Source organism: Manduca sexta, chromosome 5, assembly GCF_014839805.1.
Source record: "Manduca sexta isolate Smith_Timp_Sample1 chromosome 5, JHU_Msex_v1.0, whole genome shotgun sequence".
NCBI lineage: Eukaryota > Metazoa > Arthropoda > Insecta > Lepidoptera > Sphingidae > Manduca > Manduca sexta.
The window spans coordinates 8,376,927-8,402,032 of record NC_051119.1 but is presented as its reverse complement, the minus strand read 5'-3'; the positions used below and the strand labels follow the sequence as shown (position 1 = coordinate 8,402,032).

The following is a 25,106-nucleotide window of genomic DNA, read 5'->3' as shown; positions in this document are numbered from 1 at the left end:
ACAAATTTAGGACGAAATGAATACAATAGATAAGCCAATTACGAGCCACCGCTGATAGTTTTTAAAATTACTTTATCTTATCGTCTTGAATTCCTAAAAATATGTTAACTAAAGTTTACTAACTTACGTACTTAAACTTAAGTTATTTAAAAATACTTAATAATGTGTATTTAATGTAGGTGAGTGCCCACAATAGTAATAACAAAATGCCGTTGTAATTTAATGCCGAATATTTCTAAAAGATTAAAAAAAAAAGAAATATTAATAATGCGTTTTACATACAATTATACTTGTATGTCAAACGCATGTTAGTTAATATTATTTTTTTATGTAATATATTTCTAATGCATATTATATAAAAATTTGCTCTACACCGCAGTGCTAAAGGGTCCGTATACCGCGATTTCTGCCGGCTTCCCTTTCGTAACTTATGTAATAAATTGTCATTGGAACTATTTGCAAACCGCATTTATACATATTAGTAATATCAAAATGTTGTAACATGTTCTTTTTCGAAAAATGTCACGTTTCACAACAGCTACTCTCCTCCATATAAATTTTAACTGTTCCAAATTTCATACTCTTCCGTACGCGTAATTTTCGTTAAAATGCCTACAAATGTTTTGCTCCACGTCTCAATATATAGATTACTAACGTATCGCTAGGTGCTAAATCGAAGCCAAGAAGTAAGACCTCATTCTCCAATGTGATAGTCCGCAAAGTACAAGAGCTTTATCCATCGGGTTATACGGAATATAATCAAATCCCCCAATCGGATTGTGTTTTATAGCTGCACGGCCGTCGCCTGTGCCTGCGAGGTCGGGGCAAATTGAGTTTGTCCTGCGAATGCCGAATAATATACGATTTCTCGCGAACGAATGATTCCTCTACGCGTCCGTCGAGGCCTCGATACGGAAGTGAGTCGTTGTGATTTGAGTGAACGGTCTCCAGTTTATTTTTATGGTTTTAGTTGGAGTGTTCTCCAGTTTAGTGTGCGAAAATTGTTTGTTAAATCTGGAGGGATTGGTGCAGAATTGCTTTGAACTGTAAAGGAAAATCTTTGTGATATAATCCATGAACTTTAACGTTCTATTTATGGTTCTAATATTCATTATTATAGTAGGTACATGTTATTAAGGCATTCCATGTTTATCATACTACTTAATCTCAACCAATTGATATATCTAAAGCCAGATCAACAATGTCGCATCGCAGTATGTTATAATATCAGTTCCTAATTATTTTATCTAAACAGCTTTCATTACCCTGAACCGTAGATATAGGTCTATTTTATTATATACGCATATTTTCGTCCACAGATAAAATCCGCAAGAAGTACGCATCTCTCGGAGACAACGTGGTCGTGGTGCGGTTGGAGAGGTCTCCTAAAGCTGGACTGGGGCTCAGTCTGGCGGGCCATCGGGACCGCAGTCGCATGGCAGTGTTCGTCTGCGGACTGCATCCAGCCGGCGCCGCTGCGAAGGCTTCACCGCCTGTCAAAGTTGGAGACGAGATCTTGGAGGTATGATCATTGACAAACTATATATAGATTGTAAAAAATTGTAATTGTAAAAATGCTACGACATTGTTTTTATTATATGCCGTGTATCCTTCGTTGGAGGTCCTTAAATAAATAATTAAATAGAAGATAAATATAAACAATTACACCTTCGTTTGAAAAAAAAGTTTTTATTCAAGATTAATTTAACTGTTAAAAAATAATTAGAGAATGTTTCAAAGGTATCATACAATATATTTTGAGCTATTAGCCTTCATAGACTATAATTAAGATTTTAGCCCATCAGTCTGGCAATAGACTACGATAATACATCTTTTCACAAATCAAACTTAACTTCAATCAGACTTTAATAGTACAGGCTTATAATGTCGGATCCAATTTACGAACTAAATTGTAGCTTAGCTGAGGCTTGACTTTTGATTTATTACGCGCTCCCCTTCTGAAAGAGACAACGCATATTATGAAAATGGAAAACTGCCGTATCGATAAAAAATATTCAGTTTTCAACTAAAGTGAGGATAAAGGAATTCATATTCTTCGTTTTAGAAATTGCAGAAAGAAACTTGAAGGGTTATAAATAATCTTCTTTTTCTTACTCTTCTAAATATAGTATAGTGGATTTAAGTAATTTTGATTAAATTAAAAAGAACTATAATTTACTACAGAAATACTTCCACTAATATTTCATCAACAACCGACTAATACGACTTTTCGAGTACCGTATCCCGCAATAATCGAAGACGAAAGCACTAACAATTAATTATAATGAATACTCAGTTTCAAAAGTATTTCGAAATGCCAATTAAAAGTTAAAATTCTTCAGCCGGATTTGTAAGGGCCCTTGTTCAGCCATTTACTACACGTATCTACAACTTTATAACTTACATTGTTTGTGTTCCAAGATTTAATTTTGAACATGTTCTGCGAGCCTAGTTTGTAGGGAAAAGCAGAAGCCGTTCATTTCTGGTTTGACTTTGTGACTCCTGTTACAATTTTATCTAGCTAATATGAATTCCTCGATGTCGGTCTATGTATAAATTTATAAACGTAAATTTTATAGGTTTGATTATAGATTTTTAATGAATTGAGAGGTTTACGGGAGAGTTTAGAGGATGTCATAATAAGAGTTCTGAATTTCGGATATTAATATTGTCTTGTATTTTGGTGGGAGTTATAATGGATTCAGAAATGTTGCCAAATAAGTTTTATATATGGTCTCCCATAATTACTATGAGTTTAAAACCAACAAAGCCCATAATCAAAGACATTCTTTGAGTTTTTTGATCTCAACTGGAAAGTCATAATCACTTTTGAAATGTGCTGAACCAACTAACGTAGGCTTGTCGCAGAGCGCAGTAAAATCATTTTCTTTTGACAAGATCAGCCTTTATACATCCCCTGTCCCTTGGGGTCACTTCACTCAACCCCATTGCATTCTCCTCTCCTTTCAAATCCTGCGAACCGAGCAAAATAATCCCCAAGGCCTACAAAAACCAGACTCCTCACATTACGCGAACTAAATTAATATCATTCTTTCACGAAAATCTTTTAATAATACACAACTCATACACTATTTCCAGGCGGCAATGTATACCTGCAAAATTTCATAGAAACATTTTTTTATGATGTGTATGCGTGTATGAAACATTGCTCGTAAAGTATTTTAGTGATGGTTTCGGTTCATTGTTGCGTGACGTGAGTCAGCAGTCGAAACTTACTCCGCGGAAACTGTTCGACCTTCGTGCGGGAATATAGGAATGCTCCTGACGTTGTCTCAGAATTGTTGTTGACTGTTTTAAGACGGATTTGAAATCATTAAAAAAAATGTTTTTTTTTATTGGTTTGAATGACGAGACGAGCTTGCCGTTCGCCTGATGGTAAGTGATACGATTCATAAACAGTAGAAACACCATCCAACCTTGAATTACAAATATTGTTTGGTATTCCACTGCGCTCGCCATCCTGAGACATGAGATTTTAAGTCTTAGTATTTCCAGTAGTTACACTGGCTACAATTCATACGGCAACCAGGCCACTCAATCTATGTGTTGCCAATATTATTTATTTATTGTACTTCATACATGTAAAGATGGACTTGCCAGAGACATTCTCTACCAGTCGACTTGAGGTGGCGCAGAGTTATAGTTTATTGTTGATGTTGTTTTGGTTTCATGGTATTATATGACCTCTATGATCTTTGATATCAATAGAAATGGAATAACTTTATTGGCATACGAAACCCAGAGGCCAAAGCCAAGATACTTTTCTACAATATCTACAGAAAAGAAATAATGTATGGGGATGACGTCTCCTATCGATAAATCTATCGTCTAGCGATGTCATTTCCACACATAGCCTTTGCGTTAATAATAGTAGAAAGGCATCTTGGCTGCGATCTCTGGAACTGGGCTCTTTCTCAGTTTCTGCTGAACCAACCATTATACAATTGAAATAAAACTATTTACGAATGTTATTTATATTATTATTTTCTCTCGACGTTTCAAAGACTTTGCAGCCTTGGTCACGGGGTGAAAGTCCAAAGACCTACAGAGTCCTACAGTCTTCTAAATATCGGGAGAAAATAATATAAATAACCGCGATAAAATCCGTAAATAGTTTTATTTCAATATAACATTCGCGTAAACATAAAAAATCATTAACCATTATACAAACTAAGGAATATAATTTTGGCCCGCTCGTTTCATAAACAAAATCATGGCCCAATGCCGTGAGATCCAACCAACTCGAACACCGAGCACTACATTAGTTTTTCAATATGATGAATCTATTCCCCGGTACATTATTTTCAGTTGGACAGCATCCAAAGTTGTACGACATACTCCCTGTCACCAAGTGGCGCCGAAAACGAGGCGTAAAAAATGTTCAAGCTATTGTAAGCTTTATGATTCTGACTTGATGGAGTCTTTCAGAATATCAATCTCATTAAGAATTATCTACACGAAAATTGACAGAAAATTGTAACAGAAAGATCTGCAGTTTGTATTCTGACTAAACTGAACCTTCTGCAGTCCAAACTATGTCGACAAAAGTCAATATAACTTTGCCGGCATCGTTAGAGTTAGGATCATTTGGTATATGAAGATAAATAGGTAACAATTGATGGACAAAGCAGAATCGGATCCTGGGTCGTAAAAAACACAATAATTGACTTGCAGATCACTACATGAAAACACAAACTGAAAGACTTGATAGATTATACCTGATCACATAGCCGGATATATATATGGTGATTTGATCACTTTTTTATGATGTGGCGGGAAGGAGCATATAGTATGTCTGATGATAAGTGATCACCGTCCATGAACATCTGCAATACCAGGTTGTATAGATACGTTGTCGGCTTTAGGTGGGTATACGTTTTTTTTTAAGGTCGCCAGGCCGCATCTGTCCGCAAATTCAGGTCTGTCTGGTAAAAAATGTTTTCAGAAACGTACTGCAGTGCATTACCAAGCTCCGAGGTAATGTGGATAGAATTTGGTGTTTTGCCGCGTTTTATAGTGATATAACTAGTCCATCATAATTTTGTCATAGGTTAATTCTTGGCAGCTTTATCTGGAGGCAACACTGACCATCAAGTGCAGTTGAATGAATACCCCATGCTCGTATAAAAATATGCTTAGTCGAAGCTATGTCGTAGTCATTTATCTTGTACTGTCCACGACTTTCACGTCGCCAATGAGAATGACTGAAGCTCTTAAATATTGATATATTTTCTTACATTCATAGAGGCGTAATAAATCGTATGACGTAGGCGTTATATTTTATACCCTGTGTGTACGGTATAAGGGTCATTAATAGTTTATTGTACCACTGCGGTGGGAAAGGGAATTGTTGTCGATATTTATCTGGCGATAAAGATGTTTTTCTGTAAACATGACGGCTGGGAAATATACCTTCATTAGTCGTGAATTCTTGACTTTCAAATTGGCGACATTTTTGACATGCGGCGGTTAATTGAGGATTTCTGACTTGCCTTAAATTAAGTCCACCTGATATTTTTGACAGCTGTTGGAACATTATTGAAAACCCTAAGCATTCTTCTTATTGGGGCTTTTTTATTGCTTTGAATGATGAGACGAGCTTGCCGTTCGCCTGATGATAAGCGATACGACCGCCCATAAACAGCAGAAACACCATCCAACACCTTGAATTACAAAGTATTGTTTGGTATTTCTATAAAGAAAGAAAAGACCTGTAACATCATAATGACTATACTAGACCTTATAGAATAGAATTACTTACCAAGTAATTACTGTACTATAAATATTATAATGTTGACTTGAAACTTGCACCAAGTATCTGGATAAAGCCGATATATCTATACTTATGTTATAAACTTGAAGAGCTTGTTTGGACGCGCTAATCTCAGGAACTAAACCGATAACGAAAATTATTTTCCTCCTGAGTGCTATAGATTACTTTTAACCCGCAAACATAATTATCCCGCATAAACTTATTCACGCGCACGGAGCCGCAGGCAAAAGCTAGTCATAGATAGAGTACTGGTACAATTAGAAAGACAATTTGACGAATAAGAATTTTTATCCCACCTTATTTGACTGAATGGCCTCTACCTCCAATAAATACGCTGACGGTTGACGTAATAATCAGAGAGAAATCACCGCGTACAAGAAACATTCTGGATCGCACAGACGAATGGTCGCGTGGGCGTCGGAGCATATGGAAAAATGTATCGGCGATTTATTTCGTCTGCGTATATTATTGCATCTATAGTCTATATAAAGCTGAAGAGTTTGTTTGTACGCGCCAGTGTCAAACACTACACCGATTTTGAGTTTTCATCACTATAACAAGCTAAATCGCACTATACACTAATAAGAAGCTATATTTTCACTGGTAGGTACCACAGTGCGGTGGTTAGGGCCACCCGCAGATAGGTAGCAGAAGTGAGTAACGTTACAACTGCAATGTCTATTTCTGCCGCCAAGCAGCAGTGTGTAGTCAATTTTGTATTACGGTTTGAAGGACATAGTAGCCAGTGTTAATACTGGGCATAATATGCCTTAACATCTCATGTCTCAAGATGGCGAGCGCAGTGGAATACCAAACGATAATTTGTAATTTAAGGTGTTGGATAGTGTTGCTACTGTTTATGGGCGGTCGTATTACCATCAGCCGACCGGCAAGCTCGTCTCGTCATTCAAAGCAATAAAAATAATACTCTTGCGTGGAAAATACTTTTTCACGCGGGCGAATCAAAGGCAAGAGCTAGTTCATAATAAAACGAAATTAATCGAGCTCAACTTTGCTGAATAAATGCTGAAGAGTTATTTTCGAGCGGTTTTTATATTAGCACTAGTTGACCCGACAGACGCTGTCCTGTCAACTATGTAGGCATGCGCGCAATCTGTCGATCGCTGACAGTTATTTCAAACCACTGACAGTTATGTAAAATTGATATTGTCGGTAAGATTTCTTAAATTTTCTAATATTCCCAGCAATTTTTTGAATTTTTTCTTTCATAAGAACCTACTACTGGCGATAACTAGCATAACAAAATAAAAATTAGTGAAATCGGTCCAGCCGTTCACGCGTGATGGCGTGACCAAGGGAAATAGGTATTCATTTTTATATATATAGATTGACAAGACTTGTCAGAAAAGATGAACAATTATAAACACAATTTAAGAGTAATATAATTAAACGCCATTGAAAATCATGAATGAAAAAATCTTGCAAACAGCTAAAGGTAAATAGATTGGCGGTCGTGCTTATCTAGTTTATTTTATTTATTTACACTTTGTACACATGGTTTACAAGCGGATTTAATTCCATGGGCATTCTCACCCAGTTAACCTTAGGGAGGTGTAGAAAGAACGGAGAGAGTTACATAATAAAAGAAAGTGAAAACACATAAGAGTAATAATATATAGTAATAGCAAGTTAATTCTTACCATGGGCACGGGGGGTTACTAATTGCTTTATCCTGTACACAGTTATGTCAGTGTCTTTATAGTGCATAACTTTACATGTATTTTGTGTTTGTGGAAATAAACTTATAAACTTATAGTAATAATCATGGTATTAAAAGTGATGAAAGAATTCTAAGGCATCGTTTCCTAAATTGCTCATTATATTCATTCACACTATTCAACAACAGTTAGTTTAATGCACATGAAAATACCGTCTGTCATATTATCTATGGTTGAAAGGCTAATTGACTTACTTTTGCGACACTAAGGCTGACTTACACAACCACTCACTAAATTGCGATTAACAACACAACCGCGATTAACGCTACGTATGTTTTAATCATAATGCTGTTTTCCTCAACTCTTAGTGAATGACAGTCACAGCACAAAGTTTTAAATGTGTTTAGCGCCTAAAATGTTAGCAAGTCGTTGTGCAAGCAAGTTTTTCTATGCTTTTAATATGGTTAAAATTTAAAAAAAAAATCGCTTAGTTAATAACTGACCTTGCAACCGTCGATATGAAGATTACTGTTTAATCGTGTATCTTTGAGATAAACCAGATTAACGATGGCAATCAACGGGAGACATCGTTTCTCGACGCTCGGTTGTTTTTCAAACCGCTGACTTTTACGATTCGGTTTAATTGTTCATTTTGTTGGATCAACTAAAATCTAATACGCTCGCAGACATTACTGGTTAATGGTATAAAACTAAAACTCACACACGTCTTCTATCTCCGAAGGGGTAGGCAGTGGTGCAACTAACGCACCTACTGTCGCTGTGTGAATTCCGTTCCATGATATCAAATGTATAATAAAAAGGTAACAGATTAAAACCTTTAAACCTAAAAGGTTACACTTCCACGTTGCTTTCATGTTCTATCGAAGGATTCAATAGGGATGTTTGATTCGATTTGTACGGGAATGATTTTAGTACTTCTTCGTGCTACGTAAGATTTTAATGTCGGATAAGTTATGATAGACGAGTCTATCGCCACATCGGACTCAAATTCTAGACTCCAGGCTGATATTGTGTAGAAAAACCCAATGCCAGTTAGCTCAACCCGGGGATAGAATCCGAGACCTCAGCACTACAGTCATACCCGCAATACTATGCCACCGAAGCTGTAACCGTAAAACCAAAAGTTTTTCATTATAGTTGAAACAAAACAAAAGTATGGCGACTATGAAAATAACCTCAAATATACAGAAGTTTTAAACTATGTACATAGAGTTGACCTCAACGCATACATTACTGGCAGTACCGCGCGGGTAACATATCAATTACATTCGAATCAAGTATTCTGTATTAACAGCTGATTTGTAGCGAACTGTTGTGCGGCCCTGGCTGTTCGCCAATTAATTATGATACGTTAATGAGCGGCGCGAGTAGCGGATTGTATAATTCGTCATTTTATGTGTGGCATTCAAGTGTTTTTAAGGATGAAATTTGCCTAACAATTATGTCTCCTTAAGCGTAAATGGCATCATTATCATTACTTACAGAATCTGAAATAGAACTCAACAGTGTTATGATACTTTTACTTTACAGGCCGCCGCAAAAAACATACTATAATGTTGATATATACCTAGCCAAATTTGACATAGTATATACAAATCGAGTATATAAAGCTGAAAAGTTTGTTTGTTTAAACGCGCTAATCTCAGGAACTATTGGTTCGAATTGAGAAATTCTTTTAATGTTGGATAGCCCATTTATCGTAGAAGGCTATAGGCTATATAAATAATACGTGGGTCAAAAAATATCCAAATCGCGTCGCTCGTGAACACATCCGCCGCCTAGCAAGCGAGAATGGCTAAACTATTGTAGTTAAACGCTCGTTTCGATTGAAACATCGCAGCGAGTTCTCGTAAACTGGACTGCGTCGGATCATTGCCGATTGCATATTGTTTGTTTACCGTCCGCGCTTATATGCGCTTCCTATGTGTGGTGTGGGGGATATGATAAGTAGACTTAGTAGCTAGAGACTACGTTTTAGTAACTGAATATTTTTGAAAATGAAACAAAAAAAATCTATACGTGACGAATATACAAAGTATGAATTTAACAGTAATGTAGGTAATTAACAAATGTATTGACAAAGGTCCCCACACTAGGCAAGCGTGTATCGTGGGGTTCCATGAGATCACTCAGAAGTGCTTTTTTTTACTAACATTTGTAGATTTTAAGGGCATTTTAAACAAATGGAACTTCTAAAGTTACTACTTTTTATTGCAAGACGCCTACAATTGAATTGTTAGCAAATTGGCAAGAATAGCGTTACGTTGATTTTGATTTTTTTTTTTATAACTGCCCTTTATTAGTATTTTATAGTAGGAGCTCCTTAGCTTTCTTTCGTACTTGTCTAACCCTGGAATCGAACCCAGAATCACGCTAACGTTTGGAAATAAAATCTAAATCTAAAGTTACTATTTTTTAATGCAAGTCGCCTACAATTTAATTGTTAGCAAATTGGCAAGAATAGCGTTACGTTGATTTTGATTTTTTTTTTATAACTGCCCTTTATTAGTATTTTATAGTAGGAGCTCCTTAGCTTTCTTTCGTACTTGTCTAACCCTGGAATCGAACCCAGAATCACGCTAACGTTTGGAAATAAAATCTGCAAGCCTCTCAAGTAAGCGCCTGCCATATTCACTTAACAACAGCCATCTCGGCAACTTTGCCATTGTAACTCACGCACTTAGGACCACAAATGGCGTGGTATGACAACAATATACAATTAAAACAAATGTTGACAAAGTTTTAGTGAAATAGTAGGTACTGTTGGTTAGCGGGAGGGCTTTGTTTTAGGTATAAGGTCCTAAATTGTATAATAATAAGGTAGGCAGTAGGTAAAGGCTTAGCTGTGTCTTAATTATTTTTCGAGTAGGTAAAGGCTTGGCTGAGCATTTGGCATTACTTTAGGCCATGGACGGTGGATGTTGCCATCAGGCCGACCGCTCGCTCGTTTGCCTATTAAGGGAATAAAAAAAACTTCAAATATGGATAGTTTATAAATTCGTAGAACAGTTTACTTTCACTCTATGAATACTATAATGGTGAATTGCTTACGATGGAATTCACTGTTTTCCCCAACATCTGTGATTAGTACACGATATGGAACAATGCAATAGCGTTTAGAAAGCCAAATAAAAAAAAATAACAATCAGCGAAGTCAGATTTATCTGATGTAAGCTTCTAGTCTCCATATTTATTATGTTTTTTGTATGTTCGGAAAAATCTGTAAATTTAAACCCACCTGTATATCATTCGCACAATTTGTTTCGAACAATAACTCTACTGTCTTGCACAAACTATAATAATAGTTGTATTATAGTTCCCAAACCCGATGGGCATCGAGATCAAAGCAGAGGACGCAGCGGCTATAAACATAACGTCTTGCGATATTTTACGAGCAAACACTAAAAAACATTGTTACAAAGTAATAATAATCTGACGATAACATGTCTGCTAATGTGGCGTATAACCGGCGCTAGCTTAGTTGGTTGTGGAACGTACTGTCGAGACGAATGTCCGCAGGTTCAAAATCCAAGGGCACACACTTATAACTTTTCTAAAAAAAAATATTTGTGTATTCTTTGTGAATTATTGCTTGCTTCAACGGGGATAGGAATCATCGTGACGAAACCTGTATATTTGAACAATTGTCAATAGGATTCTGTATAGGAATTTTAAGGGTGTGTGAAGTCTACCAATTCACACTAGGCCAGCGTGGCGACCTAAAGCCTAATCCCTCTCAGTAGTAGAGGAGGCCCGTGCCCAGTGGGACTGTTACAATACAGGGCTAATATAATTATACATTTTATATTTAATGTGGCGTTTTATTAGGGTTCATATTTGACGCGTGTAATAGTTTATAAGGAAAGACGAAGTTTGATGATGTATCTAACACTTCATCGAAGGACGTAGTGTATTTTTAATCCAAACAGAGGCTTTGTTCATAACAAAATGGGATTTGGTCTTATGTACCTTTGCCGCATAAAAATATAAGCGGAAGGACCGCTTTCTTGTGTTTATTTACATCAAAATTTATGGCGTTAATCATCATTCATATTTAGTTAAATATTTAGACACCGTCTTGGTCCAAACTTAAGTAATTGACAATGTAAGATTCAATATGTACTTATTCTCATAAATGGATTCATAAACCGACTTTATTATAACTTGCATGAAACAATGTACGTAATAACGTAATAATTTTGGGAGCCATGGCTTGTAAACATTCATTATTGTTTTTAGTATTGTTTTTTGTTATACACGATTTAAAAAAAAAACACGACTTCTGAAAGTAATTACAATAAAAACATTACTTAAATTTTGCCTAAGGCTTCTAGTACATTTAGAGCAAAGTCATTTGTACTGTATGTTTATGATTGTTAAGGTTGTTTTTTGTTTCCAGGTTAACGGCATAGTCCTGCACGGCCGATGTCATCTGAACGCGTCTGCGATTATAAAGGGACTCGTCGGGCCTGTGTTTAAGATCATACTATTGAGGTAAAAAACTTGTCAACTAGCTTTTTATGTCATGATTTCTTATGTTTACACGAATGAAGATATTAAACTAAAACTATTTACGGATAATCCGCCCCGTAACAAGATAGGCTTCAAAGTCTTCGAAATGTCGGCAGAAAATTATAATATAAAAATCTCGATAAAATCCGTGAAATAGTTTTATTATAATGTCTTTTTAGATGTTGATGACACAATACAATGCCACGTTGCCGCTTAAAAAAAAATCTCACGCTCTTCTCTAAAATGCAAGGAACAGAAATCCAGGGGCTCACCAAGTACATTAACTAATATTATGAAAGTCATTTTGTTATTTATTACGCTTTCAATCCTTTACTACTCTTACCGACGATCATGAAATTTTGTTAGGCATATAGTCTTGGGCTTCGAGTCGCCCTTGCAGAGTAAGTGTGAAAATAAACCAGGTTTTCCGTCGAATAGGAACTTATATTTTCAATAGAGTTAACACGTTAGACAACCGTATTAGACTAGCGCACATTGCTTAGTAACAGTACATTGTTATTTCATTCCTAATAGAATAATTCAAAAAGATACATAATATTACGCGGCCAGTTTACATTACATTATAAAAGAGGCTTTGTATTTGTCTATGTAAACCTCAACATATAGAAGGTCATAATGTACCATATAGTACCTTTCGTCCAGAAAAAGTACTGTTCCTGAGGGATAGAAATTTACAAAATCTACATTAACGCCCCTATTATATACTGTCACGCCTCCCTATGGGAGCTTTCCCCCTAAATATCCCTTATTTTACGGCTATTAGTACAACCATATTTCTCCAGGATAGTTCAGTATCTTAGGCCATTAAACATATATGTAGATAGACCAGTAAACATATGTTCAGAGCAGGTAATCGGTTTGCAAAAAAAAACTGTTTTACAAAATATAGTCTTTATGTCACATAAAAATAAAGCTGAATATTGATTTTTGGTTCTATTGTAATATTTTGTAAATAAAGAATACTTTCGTTATTTTAGTCATTGAAATAAGTACTCATTATGTCCTAAACAAAATAGAAATTGGTTCCGCCAAGATGACATAGTTTTCGCTTCTCCGCCGTCCCCTTTTCTCCCGTCCCCGAGGCCCATAATACGTGCCACCTCCAGATTTTTTTTACTTTTTAAATCTTTACTTTAGGTGATTGGTAGTATTTTCACGACTTCAGGCACATCACAAGTTTTCCCTCACCTTTCACGATTTCAAAATATTTCTTTAATAAAACCCTAGCCCCTTCCAACGCAAGAACCAACAAAAAACTATTTATATTACCCACATTGAATCCCAAAGAATAGATTAACTTGCATTATTTTTTACTAGTTTCACAGTTTATGCATTTAGCAAATGTCAAGTGTTAAGGAATATTTTATATTCATTGCAAAAACGATGAAACACGGATGTAATACTTTCAAGGCCTTCAAAAGACTATTGATTTGCGATGATGCACAAACATGTCGCTACAGTACTGGTATTTGAATATTCCAAACAGTATATTTTAAAGACAGACTTTAGACTTAGATAATGTAACCTATTTAATTTTAATTAATTAAAATTTTTCCATTGTTCGAATAAACAGAACGTATTAAGGCAACGAACCAAATTTAACAAAAAAAAAAAATCACGTCGAATTGATAACCTCCTCCATTTTTTAAGTCGTTTAAAAATCATATATTCCCGCCAAAAGTGGAAACAATTGCATCAGCCGCTGTTCGGAATTTAAAATTGGAATTCACTCTTAAAAACAATCGATTACACGATTAAACAACCGGCAGAGAACAATAATCACATCATTTGATTTGATTGTTTAGTCTGGCTTTTGTATATCTCGCTACATTAGTCGATTAGTGATTACTTCTAGGCATATATTTTATTTTGATTTGTAAATGTGCGAGCACGGTTTTTATGATCTCGTGTTTTATTGCACAGAAACATCTCAATTTTATTGGGACATAGCCAACTATGAAAGGTTAGTGTGCCTTACAAAGATACGCTATGGAATTCGAGGCAGTTTTATGTTTGTTACATAACCCTTTTTAAATGTACCACAAAATACAGTTCACGTAACAGTTAATACTAAGACTTTGACCATCTCAAAATTGCTGGTTAATGCAACGTTTTTCTAAATATATAAGGTCATTTTGACATTGCGTTAATTCATCATCATCATCATCATATCAGCCACAGGAAGTCCACTGCTGAACATAGGCCTCCCCCAAGGATCTCCACGTCGACCTGTTGGAAGCGGCCTGCATCCAGCGACTTCCTGCGACCCTAGCCAGGTCGTCCGTCCACCTTGTAGGATTGCGTTAATTAATGAAATCATATACTTAGCTTCTTGAAACGACACTTAACCATATATGAGTCTATTTTGTAAAATGAAAGTGTGTGTTTCGAATTAAAATATAATTGAAAAATTATTTTAATTTTATTAAGCGTAAGGCTACTACAATTAAACGCAGAGAAAACACGCCATATTCAAACTATAAAATAATAAAAAAATGGAAAAATTAAAACCGTAAGCTTCGGCGAAAATATTTGTTATTCATAGATGATTTTTGACACAATGTTAGCATAGGTAAAGACCATATGTGGTTTCATTTAATAATGCAATGTCAAAAAATACATGTCGAATTGATAGCCTCCTTTTTTAAGTCGGTTAATGACCTATAAGAATGTTGTCAAATATAATAGAGACAACTCGGGACTGAAGATGTTTATGACTTAAATATAAATAAATACATCAGCTTTCTTTACTTGTTTAATCAGTTTCTAATATTGACTAAACGGTGTGGAATTAATACAAAAATTAAAGCAGGAATACGAACAAAAGACAAAGTAGGTTAACACCGACCGCTACAATCTCGGTTATACTAAAATATTAATGACTCTAATTCAGAACAGACGAATAGATATGAGGCCTAAATCTGCCGTCTGTGATATATCCAAGCATACGACAAATAGATCAAGATTTAAGAGCCTTCCTCTACATACTGTAATTTCTCAGTTGGGTTGACTTGATTTGCGTTAATTTAATAATCGAACCTTATCTTACATAATGATTATAGTCTGTTCAGTAAGTCAACTGTCGTGGCCGAAAAGTGAACTAACTTTACGATTTTTACATAGCAACCCCACACCATTTGGTAAATGTTAAACTCATTTACTATGTCGTACTGCTTTGTTATAATCTTGCGTGTTGTTTTTAAGGTTTTTTGTATAGAAACATACTAGAATTAAACAAAGGAGGTAATTAAGCACAGTAGCGACCTCAAATCCCACGACGGTTCTCTTTCTGGACAGACTATGTTCGAATTATTCTTCTTATTAAATATTTATATACGTAATCGATTTTATATCTGCCTGGGTAGCGAGCATCGTACACAAGGTGTCCAAATCCGCCATAGTGGCATCCGTATGTGTATCACGTTCCGGGATCAGCCTGTATATAACTGGCTCTAACAGGCCGGCATAATTGTGTCAACTGCCGAGGGGTAATCATCTCTCGTCAGTCGTCATTCTATTGGACCCGATTCCACTTACTATCCGGTGCAGTGGAATCAATTTGCCTTTATTTCTATAGAGATTTCGCTCCTTACCTCTCTATTATTTTGCCTCTAAAAATTTACCATTTGATGTTATTTTAGTAGAAAAGAGAATTGTATCAGTGTAAACGCCGCATGCTTATACATTGTCTGAGATTTATAGATCAAATGTTGTTTGCAGAAGGAAATCTGCGCTAGAAGACGTCGCAGTTAAACCTCTGACGCAGTTCCCTGTCGCGTTAGAAGAAGAGGTAAGTATTCACTACATTCCAAATTGGTCAAACTTGAAGTCACGGGAAACAACTTCAATATAAAATTTAATATTCAAATTTAAAAAGAAAATTATTTCTTTTTAAACTGGTAATGCCATAAATAATTATAAGCCTGACCAGGAAAATATAAGACCGCACCATGTTATGAAATATATGAAACTAATTTCTTATACTGATGTTGCCTTTAAAAAGAGAACAACAAGTGACGCTCCCAAAGTAAGTTTCATATTTTTCCGGTCAGGTTACATGCCTGTAATTTATGGTATTTTGAAAATGCCATAGACTAAAATACGCTAAGTTACTAATCATGGCCGTCTTGAGTTCATGTTAAAGGTGGTCCTTAAGTTAAAATGCTACAATGCTTTTAGAATTGGGTATCTAGGTCTCAAAGAAACTACTACCCAGCCTACGCCGGCCACTGTCTATCTGATCTTTAAAGTGCTTTATTATGCGCAATAGGAAGCGTGGTGAAATTATCACAGAATATATATAAGGCGGATATTGTAACAAGATATAATAAAAGCAAAGTGTTAGGTTAAGTTCTGAGCCATTGGTGTGCGATTCGGAATCGCGTTTGTCTAATTTTAATTGAGGTAGCACACCAGCCTAACTTTATATAAAAAAATTAAGAACTGAAATAATATTTTAATAATTTTCGAGGGTTCCGTACTTCAAAAGGAATCCTTATTATGTTGTGCGCGCGTCAGTCTGTCTGTCGATACCCTTTTTCTCAGGAGTGCGTAAAAGTATCAAGTTGAAATTTATATCAAACTAGCTGACCCGACAGACGTTGTCCCGTCTTAACTATGAATCTGCAGCCCGCATTCTGTCAATCGCTGACAGTTATTTCAAACAATTGACAGCTATATAAAATTAATATTTTCGTTAAGTTTTCTTAAATTTTCTAATTCACTTCCTGTTGACCTAGAATCATGACATTTGGCAAGAAGCAATGTTTTAAAAAAAGTCAGAATACCTTAAATATGTACTTATTTACTTTCATTGCTTACCTATTAGTACGGAACCCTCAATGCACGACTCCAAACCGCACGTGGCCGATATTATAAATTATTTCACATACAAACTTTTCGATATGCCGATAGGTGCTCTCTACCATACCTTTGGGCAGAAAATCGTTTTCGGGAAGAACAATCCCACCACATGGGGTCAAAATTCTTCGATTATAAATGAAACAATCTAACAGTCAGTACAAAACACGACAGTAATGTTTCCTCTATAATTTGTACTTATTCTCATACAATGTGTAATTCGAAAAACCTACAGAACACGTTAAGTTATCTAAAACGGGATTCTCTTTACATAAGACCAATATAATTTTCTTACGTTTTATTGTGTACTTATTATGTGTGTTTATTATTACCGCTGACCTTGTCGACGCGTATGCTGTCTCGCTCGCACCCGTACTGAGTGCAAGCCGGTGATTTTCGTACGATTTTCCTAAGCATCGCCCTTCAACAGAATAAGCACTCTATGACATTCCTCATAGAGACCAAACTCAACACGCCATTGTATTTTTCAGTGTTTATCTTTGCGGTTTATTTTCGAATGGAACTATGCGGTGGGCGTTGCAAATTGATTTAAACTTTAAATCAATAAGTTTAGGTGCAATATTGTATGATTGATGGATGTTTTATAAGCCGTTCCGCGCCGTCTATTTTCAGTCCATGTTATCTTACATTTTAGCAATGTCATATAGCAAATAAGTTTTCGTATTCAGTGCGTATTGAAATATAATGCGGTGTGGTCGCGTGGTTGAAAATTATTTATTAAAATATTAAATATGACAGTGTTTAAGTGATAATTAGTGGAATCAACATTATTTTGTTGAGTGTTTAACGGAAATTCATGTGCATCGAACATGGTAACACCGCAACCATCAGAATCCTAGTGGTGTCAGTGAAAAACAACTATTTTTAAAAGTCATATTTACTTATGGAATCAGATAAAACAATAACGAGATAAACAATGTTATTTGCCCTCTCGCTCTCGCCCGTCATGAGTGAAAGAGACGCGTTAAATTAGCGATCACGTGTGAATACATTTCGGAGATTACTGTTGGGATTTAGCTTTTTATGTCGTGTAAAAACTTTGTTCTCAGTTAATTATGGCGCGATTAAGTGATTGGCATTGAGGAAACAATAAAAGTCGCTTGCAAATAAACTATTGTTAAGATTATCCTGTTGCTGGATTAATCGCCTTAAGTAATTGTATATTAGCCAAATATTTATATATTCGTTAATTGTCTAGCGTGCGATTGCAAATATATATCGACTATTGAAGGCTAATTGATATAACCGACATTTTTTTTTTCGAAAATTTTTAACTAGATTAAAAAAACATAGAAAAAAGTGCTGATTTTAAATATGTGTAAAGCTTCTCAAAAAATGTCGCTTAAGAAAATTAGCCTTTCAACCGTCGAAATAGTATCTAAACCTAGTAATTAGTGAGTTAAGTGCGTAACTAAGTTCTAGAAATACATCAGGTAAGCCTTTATTAGCATGTTGGGCACAATTCCAATCCAACATTTCCAATTGTGATTTAATGATACTACCTCAAAGATTGAGGACCAGGGAATCGATGAGAGACATGTATGTTAAATGTTGTTAAATTATTCAGTACAAAAAATTCTATTATCTTTGGTAATATTTCTATTCTAACTCTAAGTCTAAAGTTCTAAGACTTATTCTACTCTAAAAGAACACGTTTTAGAATGGCTCATTAGATAGAATTATTACATATCAAATAGGTATTGTAATCAGACACACACAAACTTGAAGTAAGTAAAATCTCGACATACGAAAAGCTTAATAAAACTAAAAAAATATATGAACAATCATGAATTGCATTAACGCAAAATACCCATATAAGATACGTAATAAACCATAAAATTATATAATTTAACAATTGTTAATATTTTTGAACAACACTTTGGAACTAGTCTCCGCCGTAACAATAAAGGCTGCAAAGTCTTTGAAACGTCGAGTGATAATAATATTAATAACCGCGAAAAATACCGTAAAATAGTTTCATTCCAATGTCTAACACTCGCGTAAACTTAAATCATTATTTATTTCAAGGTTTAAAAAAAACTAACAATGTACGAAATTTAATGACCTAATTAGAGAGATATAAGTCGAATTGTGAAACCTGTCTGTCTAGTTTTAATCGCATGTGCAATTTAAGTAACTGTAATGCGACACTTGGTTCGTGGAATCATTGAGCTATACGCGATGCCGCTGTAGATTCGTAATTTAAATGGTTTACTTTTGCATTAGCGATTTGCTTTTTAGATATACAATTCAATTTATTGCACTCCACAATTGGTAAAAGGTTTTACAAATTAAAGAAATTTCCATGTAAAAAATAAACAAAAAAAAACATTAAGAAAGTTCATAATCGTGGACCCTGCAGGGTACGGCAACATAAAAGAGGGAGAAACTTTTGCTTTACTAAAAATGTTGTTCAAAGATTATGTAGCGGATTTACAATAGACGTAATTCATCTGAAATATTACGTCTCAGTACTTGATTCTTGTGGTTTGCAAGTGAGAATAGCATTTCTACAGGTCAGTGAGCCGCTCGTGAGCGCGGGCTCCTCTGAAATGAGGAATTCATCAGTTATAAATTGTTGGACTGATTTTAATATCTATGTTAGAGGTAGTTAAAGTTCAAAATAGGTTTAGTTTGTGTTTCCGTGCTCAAAATGACTATTTTTTTTTATAGAAAATCTACTCCTAAGACAAATAAAATCCTAATGGTCTCCATAGACCACTGACCAATCAATTCAATAATAATTAAATATACAAATTCAACATACAAAGGATATGATATTTCGAATTCGTGTTTTTATGTTTATATGCACATTAATTATTTTTCGGTTCGGTGTCTAATTGAACATTGTTTTTGTATATTTGTTACTTAGTTGGTCCCTTTTTAAAGAGAACAAGTCCCACTTTTACTCCATTTTAACAGGCAAATACTTTATAGCCACAAATTCAAATAAGGTGCTACTTTTTAACACAAACACACAGTTCTTGCGATATATTTATTAAAAAAAAATCCTTACAACGGTTGATTCCCTACATTAAATTTAGATTTTTTTATACGACAAAGTGACCCCACAACACCTGATGGTAAGTGTAGTGGGGTCCAATAGAATGTCGACTGACGAGAGACGATTACGCCTCGGCAGTCGATGCAAGTATGCCTGTTGGAACCGGATATACACAGGCTTATCCCGGAACGCGACACTCTTACGTGGACCACTATGGCGGGTATTAATACCTTGTGTACGTTGGTCGCTATCCGAGCGATTATAAAATATATCCAACCACCAGCAAAGATTGAAACACTGGTTCTCAGTTTAATTAAGTAGCAGATTTATACAACAAGCAGACGGCATAATTGAACATCATTGAATAGTAAATTGTTTTGAGTACATACTAATTTCCTATTAAATATTAATGGGTGACACGACATGCGGATGTAGTTAGATCACTCAATCCATTGGATTCTGTTTAAACACCTCGACCTTGGAGTTATAATTTTACTTAGTATGTATTGAGTAATTTTAATTTTAATTTAAAAAGGCTCGTCTTCTATTATAAGGGACTTAATTGTTGAATTGTAGGGGTTTTTGGTGTGTTACCTTAGCCTACCCCTGAAAACGGGAAAAGGCATTATGTGTCTAATATTTGATGCTTTTTAGTGAATGGAGAAACTGTTATTTCAACACAATTATTTCTTTAGTCCACGTGGTTTATGCGTAGTGCGCTAATGTTTCAACAGACTATCGCATTTTTATTATTAATAGAATATAAATATAGTAATTATATACTTCACACATCCTCAAAATTCCTATAGAGAACTCTCAGGTATGCAGGGTTTCTCGCGATGTTTTCCTTCATCGTTAAAGCAAGCGATAATTCACAAAGAATACACTCACAATTTTAGAAAATTTAGAGGTGTGTGCCCAATACAAAACAATCTTGTCAAAGTGGCCTAAGCATTTCAAAGGATGTGACTCTATATTTTTTTTGCGACACTAAGTTACATACATATTTAAAATCAGCACTTTTTTCTGTGTGTTTTTTTTTTTAAAGTAGTTAAACTTGTTAAATGCGGCGATAGGCTAGTTGGGTGTGGAACGGACTGCCAAGACGAATGTGCGCAGGTTCAAATCCCAAGGGCACACACCTCTGACTTTCCTAAAAAATCGTGTGTGTATTCTTTTTGAATTTATCGTTCGCTTTAACGGTGAAGGAAAACATCGTGAGGAAACCTGCACATCTGAGAAATTCTCTATAGGAATATCGGAGGTGTGTGAAGTCCGCCAATCCGCACTAGGCCAGCGTGGTGGACTAAGGCCTAATCCCTCTCAGTAGTAGAGGAGGCCCATGTTTAGCAGTGGACAAAAGTATATAATACAGGGCTGATATTATTATTATTAAACTTTTTCGAAAAAAACTGTCGCTTAAGTCATTTAGCCTTTCAACCTATATGTATGTATATAAAATGTAAGTTACTTGGACTTTGAACCCGCGGCACTCGATCGCGTGCGGCTTGTTACTACACACGCTGCACCATGTTCACAGAAGGATAAAACATAATGTAAACGAAGCATGTTTATTTTCAAACAAAACGTTTATTCAGATTCTTTCAATTTCGAGATCGATATCTCGGTAAATAAAAAACAGTAGTTAGATTTTTAGGGCACAGTTAAGTGACGCTATTGCGCGTGTTGGTAAGCAGAGTGGGGCAGTGGCGAAGCGTCCATACAAGCCGATTCCTACCGGCTTCCCTTTTATATTTATTAACTTTTGTCTTAGTCTTTCTTAAAAGTTCTTGTTAAGGCATTTTTTTTTCTCGGGTTACCTTTTCAACATTTTCCCCCTTCGCCACTGGAGTGGGGTCTATATAAAATGTTGATTGACGATAGATGATTGCCTCTCGCCAGTCGATGCAATTATGCCGGCCAGTTTGAACCTGACACGAGCTGATCCCGGAACGCGACTTACTACTACGGCGGTTTTTAACACATTGCGTACAGTACTACCATCAGAAACTTTAATGTTGACATTGTACTTTTTTGTTCTCTGTATATGATATAATACCGCTACAATATATAACACGATATAGTATGTAGGTTAGCATGCTTTTGTTATTTGCAATAAACAGTTGAACATCTGTTGCTAACAGCGTAGGAAATGTTACTATGCTGCGTCGATGTTAGTAAAATACTATAGTATTAATTGTTTTGGAAATAGACTATATAAACTCGGCATGATCGTTATTCTATGGCTAATAAAGATAGGTCCTAAAAGTCGTCCAAAAAAAGGCGTTAAAGAATATTACGTGTTGGACGCTCGAATACCTAAGGACGGCCTCGGATATAGTAATATTTACATATAATAAAATTGTAACAAGCCAATATCATACATGACATATTAAAGAAAAACGCAAGTCCTATATTAGTCTCAATAAACGTTATTAGAGCAACAGAAGTCAAGACAACAGTTTATAGAAATGTTATCTATATGTTTCTATGTATTACGCAAAAACTACTGCGTGGAACTGAACGGAATTTTCACCGATGTATTGCTAGAGGTCTTATTTAAAATATATACGAATAAGAGAATTATTGTTAACTACGTTAGCAATCCTTCACCAATAAATATATAAATAATACTATAGAGTAATAGCACTGACCAAAACATCTACAGATATAACTTAAAATATATACTAATAAGAGAATTATTGTTAACTAAGTTAGCAATCCTTCACCAATAAATATATAAATAATACGATAGAGTAATAGCACTGACCAAAACATCTACAGAAATAACATAATAATACTTACCAGTACCAATACATTATACCTTACCAATTACAATACATGTCCACTGTTCTATGGACATACTCGTATGTGGCGACCCCTAACTCTCCTCATCGCCCCCGTAAAGAACCTCCGGCCGATAGTTGATAAGTTATCAGTGCACATTGTTGACCAAAGGCAATCCAAAGCCGCGCGTAGGTGTGCACTCTGGCTTAGATAACACATCCTTGTCGAGAGGATTCTGATAGTGTATCCGCTGATATCTCTATCACAAATGTTAGGCATTAAGGACTAATTGACGATGCGTATTTATAAAATAATATAAAATTTAAATCCAATTAAATATTAACCGAAATATAAATATATTAAATAAAAAAGAAGAAAACGTCTCTGTAATGTATTCACACGTATTTTAAAAATAATAAAATAAACAACGTTGGATAAGAACTAATTTGTTATTAAAATTAGCCGTCTGGCTCACAAACCGGATAAAATTATAAAAAGAAAACAAATGGCATTCAAAAATAGAATGCGTGTGTGGTTGATGTGGCTTCACTAAGTGCAGCGACGTCGGTGGGGTGGAGTAATGTGATGTGATGACTGTGATGACGGAGGTGCGCACGCGCCGCGCCGTCTCTGAGTACAAGCCGGCTACCCTACTGCGGACGATATGGCGCAGAACACTTACCTACAAGAAACGGAAGGTTTGTTTATTGTTCATTGACATGGTTTTTTTTGCATAATTTTTTTATGATTCATGGCTACAGGTGGTAGGTGTTTTATTATAGAGAATAATACAAATGAATCTGAAAATAAAACTGCACAATGTAAAAAGGAACTTTTTGTCTTACTATACTGGGTCATTTTTACATTGCGTTACTAAATGAGACCACATATTTGTCTTTATCTCCATTATTCGATGCCAAAAAGCATTAATGAATAACGAATATTATTGGCGAAAATCCCGATTTTGCGACTGAAGGTATGATGTTTCCGCTTCTACAAATTCTCTTCGTGTAGTAATAGTAGCCTTAGAGCATGTTAAATTAAAATTACTTTGTATTAATATTTATTTAGTTCGAGACATTTTTTTTTAATTTGACTCTTAAGAATAACTTATGGTAGTGGTTTCAAAAAGAACGAATATATGGTTGCATTTATTAACACAAAATCAAAATGACCCTGTATATACTATAATAGGGGACCGGACAGGTATTACCAAAAAATCTGAAATTCAGTTTAAAGTAAAGTTTGTAATATTAAAAATATTATCTCATATTTGTTTTTGTAAAAGAGTTGTGATTTGTATTTTTAAATCAATAAATAAAATACAATAATTATAATATTTTTAGTCTATTCTTTACGGCAAATGAAACACCAATTACGGCGCATGACGTCACACGTGGGTAAAATGTAAACAAACAGACGTCATCTGGATGTCATACCGCGTTGTGTTATTTTTATTCTTTAAAGGTGTTTTTTGACACAGAACTGCTCTAATAATTAATATTAATTTATACGGGACGTTGTTACTATCTTCCAGCTTAACGTTTACAGATTGTTTAATCGTTAATCATAATGGACCGCAAAAATATCGTTGGTGCGTCGTACCTGAATGTAATAATACTTCTTACCAAACAAATTATTTATTGATGTACCACGAAAAGCAGATATACGAATAAAGTGGTTGCAGTTAGCAAGACGAACCTACGACGGAATGTCTGCAGACTCACCGATTTAGTTCTGTGAGGATCACTATGATGTAAGTAAATAAAAAATAGTGTTTCGGTTTAAAATAGATCGATGAATATTTCAATTAATTAAATCATTTGTACACCCAGGGAGGTTATGGTTATGAGATGTATTTATTTATGTTTTAGCTGCCACATGATATGGAATAGAATATTTATTTATATAGAATTCTGGTTGTTACACACTAACCTGAGATTGCCTGAGATTAACACGGCCTATGCAGTGTTGCAAGATCATAATTTCTCTTTACCCCAGGATTATTCGGCATTTTTAAATTTTATCCTTAGACCAATCATAAATAATTCGGTATTTTTTTTTCTATATCCTTATCTATGCAGACGCCACTTCTTTCTTCACTTGCACTTCAATAATTATTAATTTAATTGTCTCATTTTATTAGGAACAACTAGCTGTACACGAAAATTGTATTGTATAAAAAATTATAATTGTTTCATGGCGTACAATTTTTGTAGGAAACATCTTTCTCTAAGCTCAATATTTATTACAATACCGTGAAACAATAGCTTTAATACCTTAACTCGTAGAATTTCCCCCAAAAATTACCATAAAAAAATACCCTGCTGATTCAGTTTTACCCTAAATCTAGGGTAAATAACCCTAATCTGGCATTATTGAATCACTGTTCAAATGACAAGACTTG

General features: G+C 35.1%; 1 protein-coding gene across 1 annotated transcript in view; it reads left to right on the top strand.

The window, feature by feature from the left end:
- The window catches only part of LOC115455911, a 152,644-nt gene that overhangs the window by 109,103 nt on the left and 18,435 nt on the right, over window positions 1–25,106 (top strand). The window contains exons 25-27 of the mRNA XM_037443763.1: window positions 1,320–1,522; window positions 11,894–11,988; window positions 15,748–15,817. Of these exons, the coding sequence (XP_037299660.1) occupies window positions 1,320–1,522; window positions 11,894–11,988; window positions 15,748–15,817 (368 nt within the window). The remainder of the gene's footprint in view (window positions 1–1,319; window positions 1,523–11,893; window positions 11,989–15,747; window positions 15,818–25,106) is intronic.